The sequence below is a fragment of the Sapajus apella genome, unplaced genomic scaffold (genome assembly GCF_009761245.1).
Source record: "Sapajus apella isolate SASKATOON/1434 unplaced genomic scaffold, GSC_monkey_1.0 scaffold8, whole genome shotgun sequence".
NCBI classification, from domain to species: Eukaryota; Metazoa; Chordata; class Mammalia; order Primates; family Cebidae; genus Sapajus; species Sapajus apella.
In genome coordinates, this window is record NW_022436948.1 from 42,417,032 (window position 1) to 42,433,304 (window position 16,273).

At 39.1% G+C, this 16,273-nt stretch overlaps 1 protein-coding gene and 1 pseudogene across 5 annotated transcripts in view; one reads left to right on the forward strand and one right to left on the reverse strand.

The window, feature by feature from the left end:
- Nucleotides 1–16,273, forward strand: part of ARL13B (ADP ribosylation factor like GTPase 13B) — a 75,088-nt gene that overhangs the window by 7,570 nt on the left and 51,245 nt on the right. For 2 of the 5 annotated variants that reach the window (XM_032277203.1, XM_032277202.1), the window contains exon 2: nucleotides 11,036–11,106. The exons of 1 other annotated variant lie outside the window; for it this stretch is intronic. In XM_032277203.1, the coding sequence (XP_032133094.1) occupies nucleotides 11,036–11,106 (71 nt within the window). Of the gene's footprint in view, nucleotides 1–8,090; nucleotides 8,122–11,035; nucleotides 11,107–16,273 lie in introns of those variants that run through there. 2 more of the 5 variants (XM_032277204.1, XM_032277205.1) reach the window with 2 other exon arrangements.
- On the reverse strand, nucleotides 2,651–2,954 carry LOC116551006 (annotated as a pseudogene).

Consider the following 16,273-nt stretch of genomic DNA (forward strand, 5'->3'; position numbering starts at 1 on the left):
TCTTGACCTCGTGATCCACCCGCCTCGCCTCCCACAGTGCTGGGATTACAGGCTTGAGCCACTGCGCCCGGCCTAAAATCACACTTTTTTTGATAATTTTTTCTTCTATCAATTTTTTGTATAGCGATTTTTAAAAATTCTCACATATGTATCATAAACCCATGTTCTAAAGTCTTTTTTTGTATATGTTTGTTACTTTTAGAATTTGTGTGTTTATGTTAAAATTTAGAACTTGCTCCATGTAGTTTTAAATATTTTAGATAATAGAGTTTCCATGTGTCAAAATTGGCTTTTTAGTATTTTTAGTGAAATATTTTCTCGACTTCAAAAATATTTCTTAATATTTTTGAAGTTAGAAACAGCTTTTATAGGTCAGGCATGGTGGCTCACACCTGTAATCCCTGTACTTTGGGAGGCTGAGGCGGGTGGATTACTTGAGGCCAGGAGTTTGAGACCAGCCTGGCCAACAATGGTGAAACCCCATCTCTACTAAAAATACAAAAAATTAGCCAGGCGTGGTGGTAGGTGCGTGTAATTCCACCTACTTGGGAGGCTGAGGCAGGAGAATTGCTTGCTCCCAGGAGACAGAGGTTGCAATGAGTCGAGAGCTTGCCACTACACTCCAGCCTGGGTGACAGAGCGAGATTCCGTCTCTTGAAAAAGAAAATAGCTTTTATCTAATTATCATACTGGAAGTATTATCTCCCTTAGTTAACAGATGAGAAACTTTAGGCTTGTAGGTGTTCCAATGATTGCCATATGTCATTCAGGAAAGATTCATAATTTAAATGCTTTCTAAGTTTAATCCTCCCTAATACCATGATGCTTATATTTCTGATTTTTTTTTTTGGTAAATAGAGATAGGTCTCACCATGTTGCACAGGTTGGTCTCAAACTCCTGGCCTCAAGCAGTCCTCCCGTTTTGGCCTCCCAGAGTTTTGGGATTACAGGCATAAGCCACTGTACCTGACCAGTGTTTCTGACATATTAATTTTTATATCTGTTATATAAAAAGGAATTCTGAGATAAGATATCCTTATGTTCTCACTTAGGAGATCTATTATGTACATTGTATTGACTTGAACAATATTAGTGATTAGCCCCTGAGTTAAGAAGTCCTTACTTGTTTTGGCAAATAACTAAAGTGATATAAAACAGACTTTTGGGGCCGGGCGCGGTGGCTCACGCCTGTAATCCCAGCACTTTGGGAGGCCGAGGCGGGTGGATCACGAGGTCAAGAGATCGAGACCATCATGGTCAACATGCTGAAACCCCGTCTCTACTAAAAATACAAAAAATCAGCTGGGCATGGTGGCGCATGCCTGTAATCCCAGCTACCCAGGAGGCTGAGGCAGGAGAATTGCCTGAACCCGGGAGGCGGAGGTTGCAGTGAGCCGAGATTGCGCCATTGCACTCCAGCCCGGGCAACAAGAGTGAAACTCCGTCTCAAAACAAAAACAAAAACAAAAACAAAACAGACTTTTGGATCTCTTAATTGCTACCTTTGATTTTTTTTTTTTACTAAGTATTATTTCAGTTTTTTCTTTTGTAATTGAGATTTTATTTGTTGTATTGAGAATAAGTATACAGACATTTCAATTTGTACATAATACTTAACATATTCTTAACATACATACATACCAAAAATCTAGAAAACCTGTATTGTAGTTCTTTTTTCTGAGACGGGGTCTCTCTCTGTTGCCCAGGCTGGAGTGCAGAGAAATGATCATGGCTCACTGCCATGCCTTGACTGCCCGGGCTCAAGCGATCCTCCCACTTCAGCTTCCCAAGTGGCTGGGACCACAGGTACATGCCACCCTGCCTGGCTAATTTTTTCATTATCTGTAGAGACAAGGTCTCACCATTTTGCCCAGGTGTGTCTCAAACTCCTGGCCTCAAGTGATTCTCCCACCTTGGCCACCCAAAGTGCTGGGATTATAGGCCTGCGCCACTGTGCCTGGCCTCTTTTTTAAATAGTTATTATAATGAGGTTCCAACTTAACATTTGGAGGCAAATTTTTTTAAGAGGATATCAAGAGCCAGTATCTACAAGTGTTGATAAGCTGCACATGTTCCACCAATTCACAGTTCAATAGCATGTACACTATATACTCAAATTTTCAATCTTTCACAGCACATTAACACAGTTATTAGGAAAACAGGACTTCTGTGACCAAAGATGTTACAGTGTATGCAGTTCTGACAGGGAGAGCCATGATCAAGCAGTGGTTTTCTTTAGGGAACAATTCTGTGAAAAAACGACATGGGAATAGAAGTAATTTAAAAGGCTCAGGACATTAAAGACAGGATTCTGACTCTATTGCCGTTTAGTATGCTTTGTATTACCATTTATAAAAACTAAGCTCCCAGCTATGAAATGTTGAGCTGATACCCAAGACAGCCAAAACTTCCTGCCATTCAATATTCTTATACTATTTTCTGGTTTCACCAAAAAAATAAACAACCAGAGAATTATTACACCTCTTGAAAAAACATTTATACTTAACAATGGGATGAGGTGGGATTTCCTGCTTCTTAAAGATGTTTCTAGAGCTACTAAAAAACGTGCACGCACAAAACAGTTGATAAAAATACACTGGGTTGTACAAGAAGGGAGACAGGGACTACAGATAAGACATGGTATATAATATTAATCAGACTTGGCTTCTTTCTCTCCTGCTTCATCAGAGGTTGGATTCTCCTCGGTTTTAGTTGCTTCGTTTTCTGCAGGTAAATCTTTAGTTTGCTGGTTAGCTACTTTGGCCAGTTTTCCCTTTGCTCCCCTATTCCCTTGTGTTTGCACTTTTTTTACTCTGAAGATTTATCCTTTCCTGATGCCTTTTTGGCTTCGTTTCCACTTTTGCAGGAGCAGGTTTAGCTGACAAGTGTGCAGATCTCCTCTTGGGCTCTTCCTTCGCCACCCCTTCGGCTGAGCTGACCTTCCTCTTGGGCATCTTGGTGGTGGGAAGGGCGCTTGCTGGGCACCTGTGGGCCACGGCGCTGAGAGCCTCCGAGAAGCTGGGCTGCCTGGCTGCTGGCACTCCTCCCGCCACCCGAGCTGCTGAGACCCCTATTTCAGTTTTGAAAGTCTTTCAGTTAATTAGGACCTTGAAACCATGAGCATGTAAGCTTTTTCAGAAAACTTCAGCCAACTTGATATATGTGGATTTAATGATTTTCTTTAATATTGAACTATTTTGATGTGAACATTTATGTAAATTAATTTCATTATAGTACTTTCTCAACCTAAAGTTATGTATTTTAATTTTACTTAGTATTTACTCAGCAAATGGGGGTCAGAACATGTTTATGTTGTTTCTTTCAGTAAAGACCCCTACTGTGTACCTAGCACATTTGATATAGGTGCTACAGAGCTGATTATGACAAGTTCTGGTAGAGGAGCCTGTATAAAAAGTAGCAGGGGATGGTTGTGTAGGGCTGGGGTAATCCTCAGCATGGGGGGAATCTTTGGCATGGCAGGCCTCCTGGGAGTGGCAGAAGTGGGGGCTGCCAGACTTAGACTTGATTCTCTATAGGTATTTGAAGCAGAAAAATGCTATGGTTAGATTTTTTTTTTTTTTTTTAACAGTCTCATTCTGTCAGCCAGGCTAGAGTGCAGCGACATGATCCCAGCTCACTGCAGCCTCGCCTCCCAGGCTCAAGCCATCCTCTTACTTCAGCCCCACAAGTAGCTGGAACCACAGGCACACACTTCCACACCTGGCTAAGTTTTGTTATTTTTTGTAGATAGAAGGTTTTTCCATATTGCTGAGGCTGAACTCAAACTCCTGAACTCAATTGATCTGTCTACCTCAGCCTCCCAAAGTGCTAGGATGATTATAGGTGTGAGCCACCATGCCTGGTCTATGGTTAGCTTTTTATAAACATCATAGTTAGGTTTTATCAATAGCACGCAATCATGACTTTAGTGAACCTTCTTATTGCTGTGCTGTCTGTACCTTCTAATAGGCACAGGCACTAAGTTCTGATTGTGTGGGCCTAAAACAGGAGAAAAATTCCAAGATATCTTGGTGAAGATGAGCCAGACTACCTGGGTACCTGATTTTTGTGTCTATATAAATGTGAACAAATTTAAAGATGGAAAATTCAAGTTACTTTATAAAATAAGAGTTATTATTTTTACAAGCCATTGTATTTAACCTTCCTGTGGAAACTGCTGTGGACTACTTATTAGCACTGAAACCTTGAGACTCTTGTACCTGCTCCCCTTACAGGGACAGTGTGACAGTAGATGGTGGTAAAATACCTTTGAGCTGTCTAAATTCAAAGCACTGGTTACTGCAGTGTTGAGAAAAGCTGAGATGATTTAATTCTGAGGTATTTAATTTGAGGTAGTCATAAAAAATAGTACTTTTATTGACAGAATTACACACTGTTTGATACTGTGTATCTCTTAACCCTCCTGTAAACCCTTCCCAGTACTGCCATTTCTTTGGTCTTTTTTTTTTTTTTTTTTTTTTTCCCTATTTTGACCACAGTTTTAAGGTTTTCTTCAAAAGTTCTCAGGATTCCATTCTTTCCTGTTTTCCGACTCCTTTTCCTGTGCTTTCCCTGGGTAGTTTCATCCGTTCTCATGGTTTAAACTGCCGCTCACAGGACTCAAAAGTGTAGTCCAGATCTCTTTTCCAGCTTCAGACTTCAGCACCCCTATCAACATATCCAGCACTGAACCTAGTAAGCCTCTTCCATAATCTGGTCCTAGCTATCTCTCTGGCCTCATCTCGTGGTGGACTCCCTGTCTTTAACTTTGTGCTGTAATGAGAATACCTCTTGGTTGAGCATTTATTGTGTGACGCAAGCACTATGCACATTATTTGCATTGTCTTATGTAATTTTCGTTACATCCCATTGGAGTGGCTGTTATCTATTTTATTGATGAAATTCTGAGAAGTAGTGTGTCATATAGCTTAGAAACAGCAAATCTGGCACTTGAACTCAGGTCTCTAATACCAAGTTTGTGGCTATATTTCAGAGTACCCAGAATGCCTCTTATGTTACTTATTGTTAGTGTAACATACTGTAAATCTTATAATGCCACAGAGTCCTTTGTATCTCAGCCTTTCTAGTCTGGTATGTAATCAAAGACATAGGGATGACTATAATATTAGGAGTGAGGTGATCCCTTTCACTCCTGGAAAGGTTACATCATTAATTATTTGATAATACAATTTGAGTATCTCTTTTTTTTTATATTTTTGAGATGAAGTCTCACTCTGTCGTCCAGGCTGGAGTGCAATGGTGTGATCTTAGCTGACTGCAGCCTCCACCTTCCAGGTTCAAGTGATTCTCCTGTCTCAGCCTCCCGAGTATCTGGGATTACAGGTGTGCACCACCATGCCTGGCTAATTTTTTTTTTTTTTTTTTTTTTGTATTTTTAGTAGAGATGGGGTTTCACCATGTTGGCCAGGGTGGTCTCAAACTCCTGACCTTAAGTGATCCACCTGCCTCGGCCTCCCAAAGTGCTGGGATTACAGGCGTGAGCCACTGTGCCCGGCCCAGTTGAGTATCTCCTAGGTGAAATGCTTGGGACTAAAAATTTGTCAGATTTAAAAATTTTCTTTGGACTTTGGAATATTTGCATATATACAAAACAAAGTATCTTGGGAATGGCCTCCAAGCCTAAACACAAATTTCATTTATGTTATGTATACAGTAGCCTGAAGGTAATTTTATAAAATATTTTAAATAATTTTGTGCATATAACAAGTTTGATTCTGACTTGTCACATGAGGTCGGGGTGGAATTTTCCACTGTTGCATCATATTAGTGCTTAAAAAGTTTAGAATTTTGGAGCATTTCAGGTTCCAGATTTTTGGACTAGGAATGCTCATTCACTGGTTCCTTAAGTAGAAGTATGTCAGATTCCCTTTAGACTCGATACACAGTTGTATTGAGTTGTGACCATGTTCTTTTGTTTAAGTCTGCTGTACTGAGATGTGCTCTTAACCCCTTGTTTATCAACTCATAACGTGATTAATATCTTCTTGTGCAGTGTTCTCAGTCTGGAACCCCTCCATCCTCCTTCTGTTTTTACCTTTCCCTTGCTTGGCTAAATTCTCACTTTAAGAACTTAGTTTAGGCATTACCTTGTTTAAGAAGCTTCTTTGACCTTCTACCCTAACTTGGGGCTGGATAAAGTCCCCTTGTTCTGTATTCCTTTATCATCTTGCATATAAACTGTCATAGTGTCAGAATGTATTTGTATTTATGTTCTAGTCACTCTCACTAGAGGTTGAGCACTTCAGGACAGAAATGATGTTGAAGGCGTTTTTGTGTCCACCATGCTTAATGTGCTCTGGTTGAGCACTTCAGGACAGAAATGATTTCAGAGGCATTTTTGTGTCCACAATGCTTAAAGTGCTTTAATTGAATTACCATCTGACCAAATTGATTGGTTTTATTGCTAGTATCAACTTTTCTAGACACTGTAAACCTAAGAGCACTCCATATTATTTTTTCAATTTGAAGGTCTAATGTATTTGATCAAATAACCATTAGACTAAAAGAGGCAATCTTTGATCTTTCTGTTGTCATGTAGCACCACAGCCAAACTGTTCCCAATAATAATTTACCATATTTTTTGTATGCATGTGTGCGTGCATGCATGAATGAATGAATGACAGGGTCTCATTTTGTTCCCCAGGCTTTGATGCAGTCGTATAGTCATGGCTCACTGCAGCTTCGATGGGCTCAAGTGATCCTCCCACCTCAGCCTTCTGAGTAGCCAGGACTACAGGCACACATCACCATTCCCAGCTAATTTTTTTTTTTTAAAGTAGTTGTAGAGTCGGAGTCTGATTATGTTACCCATGCTGGTCTTGGGCTTAAGTGATCCTCCTGCTTCAGCCTCCCAGAGTGCTGGTATTACAGATGTGAGCCACCATGACTGTCCAGTTTATCATATTTTAAAAAGCCATAGCTACGTGTATATTTTGACATAGGTTAGGTAAATTGTACCTCTTTATTCCTTGAAGAGTTGCAAAGAAGTTTGAGTTTTGGGTGAATGTTAACCTTTTAATCGCATTCTGAAAGTATAAATTTAATGTGTTCTCAGGCTTTGTAGTAATTCATGCTGTGATTTTTATTTGTACTGCTTATTATGTTTATTCATTAGTGCTTTAATTCCCTAAAACGTTTAATTACAGCCTTTTTTTCAAGAACAGGACATAATCTTGAAAATTAGTTGCAAAGGTAGTCAAAGTGAAAATAGAACTATTTTATGCCAGTCCCAACACTATTATAATTCTCTAAAGTGACTTTCTTCTTTGAAGGACATTTTTGTTTGTTTGAGCATAATAGCTTATAAATAAAGACAGACTCTTACAGTAAAAGCTAACTCTCTTGGTGGCTTTAGGAATAATGTTTCGAAATGCACAGTAGATTTGTATTTAGATATATATATTTTTTTTAATCTTGACAATAATGGAGAAAAACATTAGATACTCTATGTAATAGAGAACAAGGGGTTATTTTCCATAAAAAGGTATATCGGAGAATTTTTACTTTGATTCATAAAGGATGTGAAAAGGTTTCGTGATGTTTCCAGGAAGTGCCGACTCCATTGATGCTTATTTGTGTATTAGTGGTATTGTCTTCTCTGACTTCCAGAGTAGGCTCTGTGGCCTGCTCCCTATCCTTATGACTGCTGTTGCTTCCCATAATTTATAGCAGTTATCACCTGTTACTGTAATTATAACCCTCCAATGCCTGTTTTCTTGCTAGGCTCTAAGGTTTATGAGGCCTGAGAATTGTGGATGTTTGTTTGCTACTATGTAATAGGTGCTTCATATTTATGGAATAAATGATGTAAACTAGTAGAAAACAGGGATTTATTCCCCAAAAGTAATTGCTTTGGTTCATGGTAATGTTTAAAGCACTGTAGATCTTGAAATGCATTATACATAAAGAACAATTGAATTAGCTTTAATATTAGCATGACTTTAGTCCAATTCATTGTATATTTCATAATTTTATTTTGTTTTAGCTTATTTTATTTTATTTTTGAGACAGCACCTCACTCTGTTGCCCAGGTTTGAGTGCAAGTGGTGCAATCTCGTTTCACTGCAACCTCTGCCTCCCGGTTTCAAGCGATTCTTGCAGGTCAGCCTCCTGGGTAGTTGGGATTACAGGTGTGTACCACTACACCTGGCTAGTTTTTGTATTTTTTTTTTTTTTTGTAATGATGGGGTTTCATCATGTTGTCCAGACTGGTCTCAAACTCCTGGGCTCAAGTGATCTGCCCTCCTTGGGGATCCAAAGTGCTGCGATTACAGGCATGAACCACCAGGCTGGGCCTGGCCTGGCTTGTTGTATTTTATTTTAGAGACACAGTCTTGCTCTGATGCCCAGGTTGGAGTGCAGGGGTGTGATCTTGGCTCACTTCAACCTCTGCCTCTGGGTTGAAGTGATTCTCCAGCCTCAGCCTCCTGAGTAGCTGGGATTACAGGTGTGTGCTACCATGCCCAGCTAATTTTTATATTTTTAGTTGAGATTTGCCATGTTGCTTAGGCTGCTTTTGAACTCCTGAGCTCAAAGTGATCTGCCCACCTCAGCCTTCCAAAGTGCTGGTATTACAGGCATGAGCCACCACGCCTGGCCTGTTTTATTTTTGAGACAGGGTCTTGCTCTGTTGCCCGGGCTTCAGTGCAGTGGCACAATCATGGCTCACTACAGCCTTGACATGCCAGGCTCAAGCAGTCCTTCCGCCTCAGCCCCTGGAGTGGCTGGGACTACAGGGATCCACCTCCATGCTTTGCTAAGCTACTCATTTTAAATGCCACGTTATCCATCTTCTCTGGATAGTCATTTACTATATTTTGTTTTGGAGGTTATTTTGTACTTAAATCTTGTTCTTTGATAGTTCTGTGAATTATTTAATTCATAATTATGAATTCTTCAAACAAAATAAATTATATTCTAAATATCTTACAGCTTCCTTAGTAGTTAAATTCATATTTTTCACAGTTGATAATGCAGGTGCATTTCTAGATGGATAGAGGTTCCTAGACCTTGCCTACTACCTCTTCTCCATAAATTTATAATCTGCTGTGGGTCTTTGTGGCATTCCCACTGGCTTTGCCACCAGCCAATTGAGAATGGGGCCCTGGAGTGCTGCTTATTGTGATTTACCTTACTCTCTCACTGAGTCAAGAATAGACACAGCTTCTGTTTATTTCCCATGCTAGATATGGGATGGTTGAAACATCTAGAAAAGGTAAAGGCTCCTAGATAACAAAGGAAATTAATATGGAAAGTAAATTCATTTTACTCATAGTAGAAGTGAGAATCCTCACATTGCCCCATGGGCTTACATGAACTGGTCTCTAACGTGTCTCTGACTTCCTGGCTTCCTTCCTGTTCTGCTCCTTTGTCACTTGGTTTCGTCATAGTGGCTTCCCTGTTGATTCTTGGACCTTCCTGCGTTTCTGTACTAAGTGTCTACACCAGCTGTTCTCTCTTGCCTTGGACATAATGCATAACTCACTCCCTCCTTCAAGTCCTTGCTCAGATTTTACCTAAAGAATGAGGCCTGTGTTGATCTCTCTATATAAAATTGCCCCCACCTCCCACCCCTATCTTTGGTTCCCTGTACCCTGTTCTACTCTATTTTTTTTCCCATAGTACCTAATTACTTTCTAATATACTTTAAAATTTGTGCTTTACTTATTTATCATACTGTTAGTGTCTGTCTCTTGTCACTAAAGTGTAAGTGTAATAAGGAAGAATTTCTTTATCTGTTTTTGTCTTTTATTATGATGGTGGTTGCTGTAATAAACACGTGTATCTCAAGGACCTAGAACACTGGTGTCTGGTATATAGAAGATGGTCAGTGACTATTTATTTAATAAATTGCCCATTTGGCTCTTACCAGACTGACAGCTAGTGACCCATAACTAGACTGTCTCACACTCTCACCTCTGTCCTCTCTGTTATATGGCCCTTTTGAGTACACCTGAATTTTTTTTTTTTGCAGGTCTAAATCCAAAAGAGCAAAGCCTAGAGAAATGAAAGAACACCCCTTACAGCCATCTAAATTCTGTTTTCAATCCTTTATGGGATGATTGCTAAAGAGGAATAAGTATACTCCATTGGAGAGTGGCCATACCCTATGGTCTAAATATGGCACCTGTGTTAAGCTGTGACTTTCTTTTTCTGTGTATTCTTAAAGCAGTTTTCATTTCCAAATCCGTGATGGTAATGGACGTGTCACTTCTTATATTGCGCAAAGTTCAACCGGAACAGGAATGACTATGTAGTGGTAAACTGAATCACCAGTTAATAGGACCAGGACTAGTATAATGGGCTTGTTCTTTCATACCTGTCTCACATTTGAGTCCTTACAAGTTAGGTAAATTAGGTTCTGGTTCTGACTCTTTAAGTATAGTTACATTGTGTGACCTTTGACCAGACTACTTAATTTACCTGGACTTAGGTTTCTTCAGTATTAAAGTTGAAGTAGATTTTTTTTTTTTTTTTGTCTATGGAGTTTAACTGTATCGTGAGAATATTTTCAACTTTACAATTGTAGTAACTGTCTTTCAAAATGTTAGCACTTCATAATCTTGTTATTATATATAAATTTATGCTTAGTAAGTTGCTACGTATTTAAAAAGGCGTATGTACTTTCATAAGATAAACTGATTTGTGATAATTAGTTAGCTTTGAAGTAACTAGAAAATTGAATCTTTAGCCACAATAGATAACTCAGTTAGATTGTCTCCCTGCCTCCCTTTTTGTCTTCCTTGTTTCCCATATTCTCTGTCCTTTGGATTATCTATTGTACAGTTTTACTTTATTTGCTTAGAGAACAAAAGGATGATCCTTTAAAGGTATTTTTCATGAATTTGTTTTTGAATCTATATTTTATTCCTCATTGTGCCCCCTAGCTTCCAGCAGATTTTCTTGTGCTTAATAGGTGCTCCTTAAATGTTGATTGAATTAATGAATTTGCATTTCATTTTCCTTAATACTAAATTAACAAAGAAAGTGATTTTTAAATTTCTATTATTTTAAGAAAGGTGACTCTTGTGATGCTGGGACTTGATAATGCTGGTAAAACCGCAACAGCAAAGGGAATCCAAGGAGGTAAGCTGAAAATATTTATGTGCTTTCTGAACTCTATTAAATTATTCTGAATTATTTATTTGTGTTAACTTGCTTTGTTCCCTAGTAATTTGGTACAGATACTGTGTACTGCATTACTTTATATTCTTAGTATACTTGTGACTCATATGGCAAATAGGTTCTGGCTTAATGGGGCCAGATTATTATCATGTTTCAGATTTGAATACATGCAGAGATGCACAGACTTCTTGAGGCCTTTGATCTGCTAAGAGGCATAGTATCTGTATTCTGGACAACAGGAAGAAAAATTTAAAAAGATGACCTACCCCAGCTTTTAAGAATACTCATCTTCTTCTTATATTTTCCTGGCTAGAAGTTAGTCACATGGCTATGCTTGGATGAAAGAGAGGTAGAAATATAGTTAGCCAGCATAGTTCTTTGAATCTTTTGATGCTTTTTGTAATATGATATGTAATTATTATAATTAAGTTATAGATAGAACCTCTATATCATTAAATGGCTTTATATTATACGTACTACATCTCATTGAATGTTGAATATATATCATATATATTACATCGGATTGAGTGTATCTCATTGAATGCTGGCTAATCTTTTTTTTTTTTTAATTTTTAATTTATTAGGGTTTTTTTGGTAGAGCTGGGGCCTCCCCATGTTGCCCAAGCTGGTCTGGAATGCCTGGCCTCAAGCTATCCTTCTGCCTTGGCCTTCAAGAGTACTAGGATTACAAGCATGAGCCACCCCGCCCAGCCCAGCCAGCTAATCTTAATTTAATGCTTTGTGCTACAGTATGGCAGTGTCCGCGCTAGTGACTTTGTTGGGCACCTAGAATCACTAGTCATGCATCTAAAGTGGGTCCCCGACCCTGGGTCTATGGACCGATATGGGTCTGTGGCCTGTCAGGAACCAGGCCGCAAAGCAGGAAGTAAACAGCAGGCCAGTGAGCGAAGCTTTGTCTGTATTTATAGCCTCTCTCCATCACTTGTGTTACTGCCTGAGCGCCACCTCCTGTCAGATTAGTGGTGGCATTAGATTCTTAGGACCACGAACCCTATGTCAACCACACGTGCAAGCGATCTATGTTATGTGCTCCTTATGAGAATCTAATGCCTGATGATCTGTCAGTGTCTCCCGTCACTCCCAGATGGGACCATCTAGTTGCTGGAAAACAAGCTTAGGGGTCCCACTGACTCTACATTATGGTGAGTTTTAGAATTGTTTCATTATATGTTACAATTAACAGTAATACAAATAAAGTGCACTATAAATGTAATGTGCTTGAATCATCCCAAACCCAGCTCCACCCTCTAATCTATGGAAAAACTGCCTTTCACAAAACTGGTCCCTGATGCCAAAAAGGTTGAGGACCACTGATCTAAAGGGTAGGAACTGAGAGAAAAGCGTAACATGTATTTGTTTCTGGAAACTGATGATTGCAGTAAGATATCATGCTTACTAAATAGTGGAAGGGCGTTTATTAACATTTTGCAAAACTCACTGTTGGAGAAAAGCATTTTCTCATCTCAAATGCTACTGTATAATATTAAGTACCTGTTATTGTGTATGAATTTTTCTAAAGCCTGTGTTTATGTTATCTTCTATGTTATGTCTTCACAGAGCACTCATCATCTTTATTTAAACCAGTGGTCAGCAAACTTTTTCTGTAAAGGGCTGGATAGCAAATGTTTTAGACCTTGTGGTGATACAGTCTCTTTCCGAACTGCAAAACTTTGACATTATAGTATGAAAGCTGCCGTAGGTGACCTGTATATAGGCTGGGCATGGTGGCTCATGCCTGTAATCCCAGCACTTTGGGAGACCAAGGCAGGCAGATCATGAGGTCAAGAGATCAAGACCATCCTGGCCAACATGGTAAAACCCTGCCTCTACTAAAAATATAAAAATTAGCTGGGCATGGTGGTGCACGCCTGAGTCCCAGCTACTCGGGAGGCTAAGGCAGTAGAATCGCTTGAACCGGGAGGCAGTGGTTGCAGTGAGCCGAGATCGCCCCACTGCACTTCAGCCTGGCAACACAGCGAGACTTTTTCTCAAAAAAAAGGAAGCTGTTGTGAAAAAAAAAAAAAATAGAATGAATAAAACCTAGTATTTGAAAGCACAACAGGGAGACTGTAGTCAATAATAATTTAATTGAACATTTAAAAACAACCGAAAGAGTAACACAAAGAACAAATGTTTCAGGGAATAGATACCAATATTTCATGATGAAATCATTATGCATTGCATGCCTATACAAAAATACCTCATGTACCTCATAATATATATACCTACTGTGTACTCACAAAAATAGCTATCATGAATAAACAGATTAGCCAGGCATCGTGGCGCATTTCTAGTCTAGCTACTCTAGAGGCTGAGACAGGAGGATAGCTCAAGCCCAGGAGTTTGGATTTCAGTGCGCTGTGATCACTTCACTGAACCTCAGCCTGGGTGACAAAGTGAGACCCTGTCTCTAAACACACACACACACACACACATGCAGGAGGATCCCTTGAGGACCACCCTGGGCAACAGTGAACGCAACTCCAAAAAATAGAAATAATTAAATAAATAGAATATGAATATTAAAAAGAAGCTATTGTGGCACTATAGATGAAAGAAACAAACTGAGGGTTTGGATTTAGGCAATGGCAGTGCAGTCAGAGATGAGGGAGACACATCTGAAAAGAAACTAGCAGATACCTTTTTCTCAATTTCACATGGAAATTAAAAAAAATAAAAGGCGGAGAAGTAAGAAAAGAACCAGAAATAAAAGATCAGTAGACATTCTCTCTAGTTAAATAAGTGGGACAACATAAAAATAAAAAGGCAAGAGCAGACAAATCTAGGAAGCTTCAAGTAGATCTATGAAATTAGAGTCTTAAAAAAATTTCCAAGTAAGAAATTGAAGAGTAAATATGGGATGAAGGACAAAAAGAGAAAGGGGGTGGGGCTCAAAGTTGAAGGCAGCTTTGGCATTAAGCATTTTCTGGACTCAGTAAAAGGAACTTAGGGATATGTGGAGGTGGAATATGTAAAAGAAAGGAAGAAGGATGTTTTAAGTACACTCAGTACACATAATAAATTAGGTAATCTGATTAGCACATTCTTAGGTGCCTGTGCCCATGAATGTCAGGCTTTAACAGAATGGATAAAAGGAGGTTAGATAAGGTGTCATGGCCTCCAGGTCAAATCTCGTTTGCCGCTTGTTTTTGTATGGCCCACAAGCTAAGAATGTGATTTGCATTTTAAATGACTGAAAAAAAATTAAAAGAAAAATATTTTATAACACATGAAAATTATAAAATTTCAGTGCCATGAATAAACTTTCAGTGGAGCTTGGCCATGCTCATTTGTATATGGATTTTGTTTTTTTAATTTTACCATAATTTATACAAGCCTCAAAATTTTTTTTTTTTTTTTTTGAGATAGAGTCATACTCTGTCACCCAGGCTGGAGTGCAGTGGCGCGATCTTGGCTCACTTAACCTTCATCTCCTGGGTTCAAGAAATTCTCTTGCCTCAGCCTCCTGAGTAGCTAGGATTACAGGTGTGTGCCACCACACCCAGCTAATTTTGGTATTTTTAGTAGAGAAAGGGGTTTGCCTGGTCTCGATCTCTTGACCTTGTGATCCACCTGCCTCGGCCTCCCAAAGTGCTGGGATTACAGGTGTGAGCCACTGCGTCCAGCCCTCAATAGCATCTTGATATAAAAGTACCACTTCTTCCTGGAACTTTACTTCTTTAAATCAACTTCTCTTCTTCATGGTTGTCAGTAATTGTATTAGTTGGACACAGGTTCAGTTGTTCTAACAGAGACCTAAAATTACAGTGGTTCAACAAGATAGATGTTTTATTTCTTTCTTATAACAGCCGAGGCAAAAGTAGTTAAGGACAGGTTTGGCAACCCCATGGTGTTAGTGATCAATTCTTTCTTCTATTTGCTTTGCCATCCCCCGTGTTCTCCCTCACCTACATGGTCAAAGGCAGTTCACTACAAAATGGGCATTTCAGCTAGAAGGAAGAGGTAAAGGGTAAGGGGAGGCCATCCTCCTTTCCTTTAGGAGCTGAACCAGAAGCTGCTGCATCATTTTAGTTCACACGCCATTGACTAGAAGCAGTGGTGTTCTGCACCTGCTGTTCATATTGGCCCATTATCAACTAGAGAGAGACGATTATGCATCTCTCTTCCCAACTCTGTGTTCAGGTACCTCACATTACTAGTTTGAGATAGGCCATGGTTGAAGTATTTATACTGTGAAAATTGGCAGGTACCATACACGTATCAGGGTTTTCCTCCTCCAGATATTTAACTAGCTAGCTTCCTCTCATGGCCACCCCTACCTGCCGTAGTTGGGGATTATAGTCTGTCATAAGCAGTGATGAGCCTAGATTTAAAAAATCTAGGATTCTCCAACTATCAAATAGTATTTCCTAATAGGGAACTATTGTTATTTTTGGTATGAAAATTATTTGTGTGGCTTGGTCCCTAGCATTGTTGGATATTCACATGTCTTCATTATATTGTAGTTATTTGTGAAGAGAAAAAAACAAATTATAGTTACTTGCGTATATATATGTGTGTGTGTGTGTGTGTGTGTATTTTATATGTAGTTATTATATATATGCATATATATATACACACACATACATATTTCCCCAATAGACTTAGAGCTCTATGAGATCAGAAGATGGATTTTCTGATCCATGATAGAAATGTTCCATATTGACTCTGTCCAGTAGGGTGGACCACTAGCCACATGTGGCTTTTTTTTTTTTTTTTAGCTCTCAGTGTTACCCAGTCTGGTCTCAAATTCCTGATCTTAGGTGATCCTTTTGCCTCTGCCTCTCAAAGTGCTGAGATTACAGACCTGGGCCACTGTACCCAGCCACCACATATGGCTTTTGAAAACTTGAAATGTAGCTGATGCAACCGAGGAGATGATCTCTATGAGATCAGAAGAACCATGCATATTACTTAGCTTATAAGAAATGCTCAAAAATTTATTGATTATATATTTGCATTTTATTTTGGACTTTCTAGAGATTATGTCTTACCACATATACTTTACTGAAATTCTCAGAATTGGGGACCATATATCTTTGTGTTCCTGGTTCTTGTATGATTTCTCATCTATAAGAGGCCCTAAATATGTACAAGGATAGATGGA